This window comes from Hibiscus syriacus, unplaced genomic scaffold (assembly GCF_006381635.1).
Source record: "Hibiscus syriacus cultivar Baekdansim isolate YM2019G1 unplaced genomic scaffold, ASM638163v2 tig00110457_pilon, whole genome shotgun sequence".
In the NCBI taxonomy this organism is placed as follows: domain Eukaryota; kingdom Viridiplantae; phylum Streptophyta; class Magnoliopsida; order Malvales; family Malvaceae; genus Hibiscus; species Hibiscus syriacus.
Genome location: NW_024062744.1, coordinates 625,860 through 635,455, shown reverse-complemented (window position 1 = coordinate 635,455; position 9,596 = coordinate 625,860). Strand labels below are relative to the sequence as shown.

The 9,596-nt window shown below is 34.9% G+C and overlaps 2 protein-coding genes across 2 annotated transcripts; one reads left to right on the top strand and one right to left on the bottom strand.

The window, feature by feature from the left end:
• The first annotated feature begins 804 nt into the window (after positions 1–804).
• Positions 805–2,147, top strand: LOC120126283. The gene is made up of 2 exons (XM_039144506.1): positions 805–1,126; positions 1,629–2,147. The coding sequence occupies exons 1-2, from the start codon at positions 841–843 to the stop codon at positions 1,865–1,867; spliced, it is 525 nt and encodes a 174-aa protein (XP_039000437.1). The 5' UTR covers positions 805–840; the 3' UTR covers positions 1,868–2,147.
• A 792-nt stretch (positions 2,148–2,939) lies between these two features.
• Positions 2,940–4,978, bottom strand: LOC120126247 (uncharacterized protein At4g08330, chloroplastic-like). The gene is made up of 2 exons (XM_039144482.1): positions 4,750–4,978; positions 2,940–3,606 (listed from the first exon to the last, which is right to left on the bottom strand). The coding sequence occupies exons 1-2, from the start codon at positions 4,842–4,844 to the stop codon at positions 3,210–3,212; spliced, it is 492 nt and encodes a 163-aa protein (XP_039000413.1). The 5' UTR covers positions 4,845–4,978; the 3' UTR covers positions 2,940–3,209.
• Positions 4,979–9,596: the final 4,618 nt, after the last annotated feature.

The window sequence follows — 9,596 nt, the reverse complement described above, 5'->3', positions numbered from 1 at the left end:
AGGCTTTTAAAAAGACTATCAGGCCAGGCCAGGCTAGGCTAGGCTTTTAAAAAGGTCAGGCCGAGCCAAAATAAAAGCCTTTGATAGGCTATAGGCCAGGCTTGGGCCTAAAAAATTTATCGTAGGTCAGGCTCAGGCCTTTTAAAGCTTGGCCTGTCCTATTCCCACCCCTACTGTACAGACACAAATTTATTAATGACTCGTTAACAAATTTAGGGAGTTGCTTGGTGGTAGTCACATGTATCGTCTTATGATTTAATTGAACATTTATTAAATTAATTTATTTAAATTTTAAAAAAAAATTAATCAACTAGTGACGCGTCACTCCCTAATTGAAGAATTAAATTTATTAGTTTAAATTAAGATTAAGATTAAATTGATTGTAAGTGTAAGAAATGAGGATCAAATCTATAAATATGTAACTTTTTAACTACCGCATCAGCTATTTCGTCAAATGTTAATAACGAATGATTTGATTGACACTATTTAAATAAAGTGGTCTGATTAAGATTAAACTGATTGAATGTGTAAGTAATGAGGATCAGACCTATAAATATGTAACTTTTTAACTACCACATCAACTCTTTCGTCAAATGTTAACGAGGAGTGATTTGATTGGTAACATTTAAATAGTTGAGTGGTCTGACTAATAAAATTTAAAGATTAATAACATTAAAAGATAGATGATCAAAATGAAAATGGGTAATAGTTAAGTGGTTATACGTATAATTTACCCATAATTATAAGCTATCGCCTATGGGACACCAACTCAACTCTTTTCACCTTTTGTTTTAAAATAGTGTTTATATTTCCTCCTATACTTGCTCTCTCTACACTACGATGAATGGGTACAGAGAACACAATTCATGCTGCTATTTCCATCCTAAACAATTTGTTATAGGTGTTTGCCCTTTGTGCTTGAACGAGAGGCTTCTTATCTTAGCTTCAAACCGAGCCCAACGCTCTTCTTCATCCACCAGAGGCACCCATAGATTTATTCGAGGTGCTTCATTAAAGAAACCTCCCATTAACCTCCCCAAGATCTTTGCTTTAGGTTCACTGCTGAATCGTCTTGAGCTCAAGCACCTCGAATCCCAACATTCTGATGCTTCACCCAATCAAGAAGGTAATATACATTTATTTTCTTTTATGTGTTATTGAATATGCATCAAAAAAAGGGAAAAAACTGATATCAAAACTTAATACTACGAAAAAGATATGCATCACATGCATGCATGCGTCTCCTATGCTAAAACTGAAAATGAAGAGTCTTCTTCTATTTTCTTCTCTGGGTATTTCTCCCCAAATTAACAATGTTTCAGAGTAAAGAACTTTCCCTACATAAACTGATAGCTGTTTCCCAACATCAAAATGTGTGTATGTATGTATGCATGTGTGCTTTGCATGGAAATATCATGAAAATGTTTCATGCTAATTGGAAGATATGTTTGTTTTGGAACAATGAATGCCATTGATAAGTCCTAGGAAATCATATGATTTTTTAAAGGCATTTCCATCCAAATCTGCAGGTAATTTTACGTGTTTAGCTAATCATGTCCTCTTGCAACGAAAACAATTATCAATAGAAAATAAAAAAGGCCTAAATTACGTGATAATTTACTTCGCAGATTCCTTTATCTCAATCAAGTTTGAAAAGAATGGTTTTGGTTCATGGGAAAAAGGCACAGTTTCTAAGGTCTCTCTTGAGCATTGCAACATGTTATCATGTAACCCAATCTTGACCAAGGAGACCAATAAGAGCGTGACAGAGCATGCAAAACCACGAGCCTCGCTTATGTGGCAGAAGAGGATTGACCACTTGGTCCAACTCATAAGGTGGAAGAGGTCCAGAAAGGTAGAAGGATAAGAACTCTGACAGAGTGGACCAAAGAATAAAGACATACTTTTGTATAGAAAGGGTCACTAAAGCTTTCCTTTTCCTCCTCCATACCAATTTGTGTGTGTTGGGGCTCTCGTATACTTTTATCATCCTAAAGTGCTTTGGCTTAAAGTTCATTGGCTGCTTCTATTATTCTATTATTCTATTCTTGTTTTCTGTTCAACAAAACCAACTGTAAAAGGATTTGTTTACAATGTGGTACTCATTTCAGATTGATTTAGACACAGGCACATTCCTTACACAAAAATAAATATTTGTATATTTTTTCTCTCCATACTGATATTTGAAGTCCCCATGTGCACAAAGTGAAGAACATTGGAGCATAATTTCACAAATTTTACATTATTTTTGGAGGTTTTGGCCACCACATGCCAGTCATTGTGCTGGTGCAAAGTAACCAGCAGGCAGCAGGACCCTTTGTCCAGAATCACCCTTCATTATGGGGGAATTTGTCCCAAATTCTATATCTCCAGCAAAAGGGCCAGTGCCATTAGGACCACAATGAGAGTTGAGAAAAAGGCTAAAATGGAGTGGTGCATTTAAGCAAAAGGACAAGTGCAATTAGGACCACAATGAGAGTTGAGAAAAAGGCTAAAATGGAGTGATGAATTTAACATCTATATTTAGTTGCGTATAAAACTCAACTCGATTTAAAAAAAATATTTTTTATTCGACTTGATTAGACTAATAATTTTATAAACTCAACTAAAAAAATTACAAATAAAGTTTGAGTTATAAAATAATATTCAAATAACTCGAAATGTTTAGTAACTAGTAAATTGGTTTTCTGGAGTCAAGTTTTTCACCTTTGCATGATATATGTAAATCACATATGAAAAAATATAAAGATATATATATACATCATATATGATTACAAAAAACCGTTTAAATTAAAATCAACTAGTATCATAACATTATAAATATTTATAATTAAATTTAAATAGAAATTCGAACAACTATACTCGAAAATAATAAGAATGTATAATTTCTTAACCTTATTTGTAAAATCTAAAAAAATCCTACCATCATTGTGTTAAAAACTTAGATTTAATTCAACTTAAAAAGATATTACATGAATATGATTACATTTAAACTTTGGGTAGTCACAAACTTCGGTCGACTCATTTCAAACACTCCAAATCACTTACCATTCATAATTCTATGCACATCAGTTAGCATGAAATATTAAGATCATATTCAAGAAGAAGAACAAAGAGGAGACAGAATGACTCGAAACAACCCCACAAGAAAACGCGGTATGATGCACTTGGAATACCAGCGATATGATGGCAATAGCACTCGAAGTAAATCACATAAAAAGCGGAGTGCCAAGTTCCTGAGCCGACGATGGTTGTAGGGCACGGATTCTAACATCGTATTTTCTATAGCTAGAAGCTTCATTACCAGAGGATGAATCGGATTTGTCTACGACAAGAGCATAGCCTAAAGTTTTGTCGTTGTAAGCATTGCCGATGTGGTTGCCACACTTGCGGCAAAGGAGTTTGGTTCTACGGCGGAACAAGCTCCAAGAGTGCCTTGAAAAGTAGGGAATGCATTGGAACTCATCAACTTGTGTAAATCTGCTCTCATCTATACTGAAGAACGATATAATCCCTCGCTTTATAGATTTTCTGTATTTGGAGCCAATTGTTGTGGTGATTCGACTCGAGGAACTCAGGTTTAGCTCATATCCACAAGAACCACAGCTGCAAGAAAGAATTGGTTCCACCATTTTATATCTTCGAAAGATGTAATGATAAGAAAAACATCCAAGGAAACTATTATGCAGCGTGTTCGAAACTAGGGTTATTCACTATCAATCAATGGAAGCAAGGAGACTAATTTGCAATAATTGAAGCACTAAAGGGACTTTTCCGCTAACCGACCCTGTCCGAGTACCCGTAGCAAAAGAATTCTCAATGTCAAGTACTCAAATGTAAGAGTTTGTAAATTCCAATTTCATATGGTATAAAGTAATAGGAAGTTATAAACTCTTGCAGTTCTATTTGGCCAAAAGAAGAAGTCTTTCGGTCCTAAAGGGCTCTTCATCAATTAGCCAACTAAAAGTAAACGAAAACTACATTCCCACGAGTGTTCATATCCTGGCTTTAATAATCTAGTTCAAACAGACGAAATCAATTTAAGAACTAGAAGTGACTATCAAAGCTAAGTACATCAAATCACGAGTTCCAATCAGGGATAGACATTGGATTCTATATCAGGGGTACGTACTTAAGAAGTTAAATTAAATATTTATGGGTTGCGAAATTACAAAATCTGAGGTGTGCATCCGTACCCCCAACACCCTCGGTCTCTCCCTGGTTACAACTCAACAAACCATAAAAATTGAATCAGATGTTTTAATTATCATGTCCATCAAGTACCAACCATCAAGCAAGCCAGAGAATTTGAGTTGGTAAAGTTACCGTAAATACAAATTAACATATATACTTCAAGAGAATTTTGAAGATTTATATTGTCACACCCAAACGGCCCCTTTACAATCAATCGAATTCTCATAAAAGATTTTCTTCTGATCAAAATCTCATCCAAGATTCAGCCTTGTACTCCAATCTACAGTTAAGGATAAACTCTTTATTACCCTAAACCAGTCCCCTGGTTCACAATCTATGGATACAAAAAAAAGAAGGTAAAAACATAGACTTCATTTAATACAATTAGGCATAGTAGGCGCAATCAATTTCCATAATAAATCAACAAAAAAACAACAAACCCAGAATCAATAATCTCATAACAAACAAAACCCATAATTCAAAATTCAAAAATTTAAACATCCAATTAAAACAAAGAACGGATTGGAATCCCGAAAAAGGGGGAAATCAACAAACCTGTAAGCTACATGTTTTAGAGAAGCAGGAGAAAAGGAGTAATGGAGATTTCCATTGACCTGTTGAACATCGTTCATAAAAACAGAATTCTCCATTGTTCCTCCTTCTTCTTCTAAAAATCAAACAGCTCTGACTAGGTTGACGGTAGAGACCGATTTTTTAGTAGTAACTGCTGAGTTGGGTGAGGAAGGACGCGTTAACGGCTAAATTTTCAAGGCTCAGTTGGGAAATAATAATTAAGGCCGCGGCAAGGCTCTGTGAAAAGAACAGAGAATATTTTTCCCCTCCTAGGGTGTTTCGGCTTTTGTTTTTTAATTTATTTTAAATTACTTTTAAAACTTTAAATATGAACATTAATTGGGTTTTTAAAATTTAATTACTAATTTTACAATTTATATTTTTATATGAATATTCATATATGCACTTTTTTTTGGGTACATAAGGGTAAAATGACAACATTTAAAGTACCATCTTAGGAACTCAATCTCAATTCTATGATCCTGAAACAAAGACTATAACTCTTCGGGTGGTTCTTCAAGGATGTGTATTCTTTTCTCTTTCTTGAGAGTCCTCTTAGTCAAACGATCTGCATACGGTTCTCCTCTCTCCAAGTATATCTGATTTCAGTAACCTAATCTTCATCGATGATTTTTGCACAATCTTTGAATATGATTTCATTCTGAAATTCTTTGAATCTCTCATTCTTTAGGGTTCAATTGTCCACTTCGCATCAGCTTCAATAACCAAATTCCTCACCTCTAGGTCCTTTGCAAGGAGTATGTAGAGACATTTTCCTCCGAGATTTTTATATAGCATAGTATATATAATAAATATAGTTTTAGAAATATATAATATATAGTTTTAAAAAAAAATAGTTTTGAAAACGTATAATATATGTTTTTTAAAAGGGGTTTGAAAACCTATATATAATATAGTTTTTAAAAATGGTTTTTGAAAATATATTAATATATTACATAATTTTTTGGAAATATAATATATGTTCTATAGTTTTTTATTATTTTTATTATTTATTATTATTTTAAGTTATATTATTTATTAAATTTTAAAAGGTTCAATCCAGTCTAAAGTGCAGCCCAACCAAGCCAGCAGGCCTGACCCATCAAACCAACCCGGTGACCTAGCCCATATGAAAAATAAGGTTTCACAAATCAAACTTAGCGCCACATTTACAAGAGCCATCATATCAAAACATAAACCAACGACTGAGATCGAAGCAAAATAGGGTTGTAAAACCCTAATCATATGAAGTCAAGCGCCGCACGAGAAGAAGCAAGCAGCGTGCGTGGAGGCCATGCGCCAACAAGTTGGCCGAGATTTTCGGCCGAACGCCTGAGACTGAACCATCCCAGGATTTTCGGCCCAACGACGACCTCAACAGAACGTGAACAAGTCAGGAAACAACCCCGGAAAGATCAGGGATGACCCCGAGATAATCGAGACCCAAACGACAGATCGAAGGGTATAACGTCGAAAAAGGTAAAAATCATAACTTTCACCCTAGATCTACGTCGTTTGGGATTTTTTTAGAGGATTTGAGTTTTGAATTTAGGTTTAGGGTGTTGAGGGGAGCCTTTTGGTGAAGTTTGACTTTTTCTGATCACCGGAGGTGGTGGCTAGAGCTGCGGCTGGGCGGCGGCGCTCTAGGCTAGCGGGTAGCCGCTAGGGGAGAGTTGAGAGAGAGTTTTGTAAAGGGGGAGTGTTTTTAAGGAATGGGTGAAATATGAGATAATTTTGGGTTTTAGGGATTATATATATGGAGGACTAAGGATCAAATATCAAAATTTTAAATTATTTTCGCAGTCCCTGGAAGTGTTAAGTGTAATTCATTTTGGTCACCTGTTTTGAATTTACCCTTGAATTTTGAATTGTTTCAATTTAATCCATGTTCATATTTTTTATATTTATGCAATTAAGCCCTCTAACTTCTTATTTTTTTCTTGCATCCCGTAATTAATGTCAATTTAGCCTTTGATGTTTAGTTCCTTTCAATTTAATCCTTTAATTCTAATTTTCTTTTAATTGTTTTTATTCACTTTTTTTATTTTATTTCATTTTACATTATTATTTCACACTAATTCGATTTATCTTCTAAATTTTATCTTATTTTAACTCTAGTATTAATTCTTTTCAATTTCATTTTATTTTATTATTTCTTATAATATTTTAATTTTTCTTTTTATTTATTTTTAACATCCTTTTTGTTTGTTTTGTTTTATTATTTAACATTAATTTAGCTTTTTAGGGACAATTTCAATCTATCAAAGGTAAGTAATTCGGATCGAACCTTTAAATTTCAATTTAACTTTTAATTTTCGCAATTAAGATAATCGAAAAATTAAATTGGTACCGAAAGGGTAGTGCAAGGGTGCTAATCCTTCCTTGACTGTAACCGACTCTCGAACCCAATATATTTCTGGTAAAACACAAATCAGGTAAGACGATAAAGTGAGGTGTCATGTCAACCTAATTTTAAAAAATAAATGATCAGTGGTGGCTCTAGGATGTTTTATTTAAGTCGAAGCCCAATTTCGGGCTCACTCGAAGGAAGATTACGACAGCTTGACGACTCCGAAGGGAACATGTAAGTGAGTCAGACCAAAATTAATTTCTGGTTGTCTTCTTAAGCGAAAATTGTAATTTTAAATTTTAATTTTAATTTTCGATCCTTATTATTTACCTTTGATTATTATTTTTAAAATAAATAGTCTTAGTGATGTTTTTTTTAATGATTTCAGCTCTTCAAAAATTCATCCCATACGCTATACTCGAGCTTAAAACCCTTTTGTAAGTGGGGGTGAAAGCAACGCCTTCGTGGGAATTTATTCTCCGTATAGGCCTAGCAAGTAACCTTCGGGATTCATATACCTTATGTCTTCGTGTGAATTTTTTCTGATACAAACATAAGGTAATATGTCCTCTCGAGTTTAACTCAGTCCACATAAGTTTTTAATGGGCTTAGGACTGAGGGTTTGACAAGCCCAAGAGGGAACCAGCAAGGAGAACTCGGGTACCTTTTTTAGAACCTAAACTGGGAGAGTACAAGGAATTAGAGTCCACCCCAAAACTTCATTTCAAAACCTAGGATGCTTGAGTTATTTCCTATTTTATTTTTTTATTCAAATCATGCGAACTAGAAAAATATGCGGTTAGGAATTGCTCAAAAATTAACATGTGTGATAGAAATCATATCCGGGTAAGAATAAAAGTATGTGGGGTAGATATCATGTGCGGGAGGAATTTTTACTTTCATTTTTTGTTTTCTTTTAATTTTTTTCATTCTCATCATTTTAATGAGGTGATTGATCCACAAAAAAAGTGTTCGCTAAACACAAATAATTTGCATTAATGGACAAAGGAGTTGTAATGCTAAAGATGAAAAATGTAGAGGTCCAACTATGGTCAGAGAAGACTCAGAAGAAAAATGGAGACAGTCTGCAAGACAACTATGTGTCAGATCTGGTTGGTTATGCTTCTGTCAGCCTTAAGCTAAATAATGTTCAAGAATTGCGGAGCATTTGAGACGGTTGGAAAAATGACCAGAAACGGAAATTCTGCCAACGGTATGATGATATCAGGCTTCTACTATATGTCAAGATAGATGAGCCCTTAATTCGAGCCTTAGTGTAATTCTGGAATCCAGGGTACAACTATTTTACATTTAATCAAGAAGAAATGGTGCCCAAAATCGAAGAGTATACTACTTTACTACATTGTGAAGGAATCAGAATGGACCGAGTTTATATCAAGCACATCAAAAGTCAACATTTCAAGAATAGGTTGGCAAAGATTGCAGGGGTAGATGAAAAGTGGGTAACTGGAAGGATTCAGCACAAGGGTAAAGGAAAGGGAATTGCTTAGACCCATATCAAGCAACTAATGAAGAATCATCCAGATGAATGGAAGGTAATAGACTTTTTCGTACTAGGTCTCTACGGCTTAGTTATCTTCCCAAAATCTTTGGGATACATCGAGGCGGCTATGGTGGAACTGTTTGAACAACTACTGAAAAGAGTGAACCATGCACCAACAATATTAGATGAAACTTTTCGTTCACTCAACCATTGCAGAAAGACTGGGGGAGGAAGATTTATAGGATGCACACAGCTTCTTCAAGTCTGGATCCATAGTCACTTTTGGAACACTGATGGGGTTTCTTATCGTCGGTTCAGCACCACTTACTTTTTTTGGGGAATTTCTTACACAAAATGGCAAGAAGGCATCCCAAAAGAAAAATGGGTAAAGGTATTCATGCACCTTCAAGATAAGGACATTGTCTGGAGAGCCCCTTAGTTGACCCATAGTGACATCCTTTATCGATGTGGAGACTCAGGAATCATAATGTTGCTTGGATTATGGGGAGAAGTTGGATATTCTCCACTTTTGGCAATTGACAGTATAGGACACGCCAGTTTGTCCCATCTACACATGGAATATTTGGATCAAAATGTACATACCATGAGGACAACTACAAGAAGAATGTCAAAGATGTAGCTGAGTCATGGAAGAAGATATTTCGTATGGATCGTGGTTACTAAGACATGCCTGTTCCAGATTATTTGAAATGGAAAAAGTTAAGAAAGAATGACACTGTTCCCATACCCGATCATAAAGATACTCGGACCATAAATCAGTTCCCTCCGAATTGGAGATAGTAAAGAAAGAATTTGAAGTTGAAAAGGAAGAGCTGAAACAAAGGCTAAGGGAACTCGAGGCTGAAAAATTCCAATGGAAGTTAGATGTCGATACTCATAAGGTTCGGGCAGACGTGTTAGAAAAAGAACAGAAGAAAATCTGCTTTGAGTTGGAATATTTGAGAAAAGGGTATC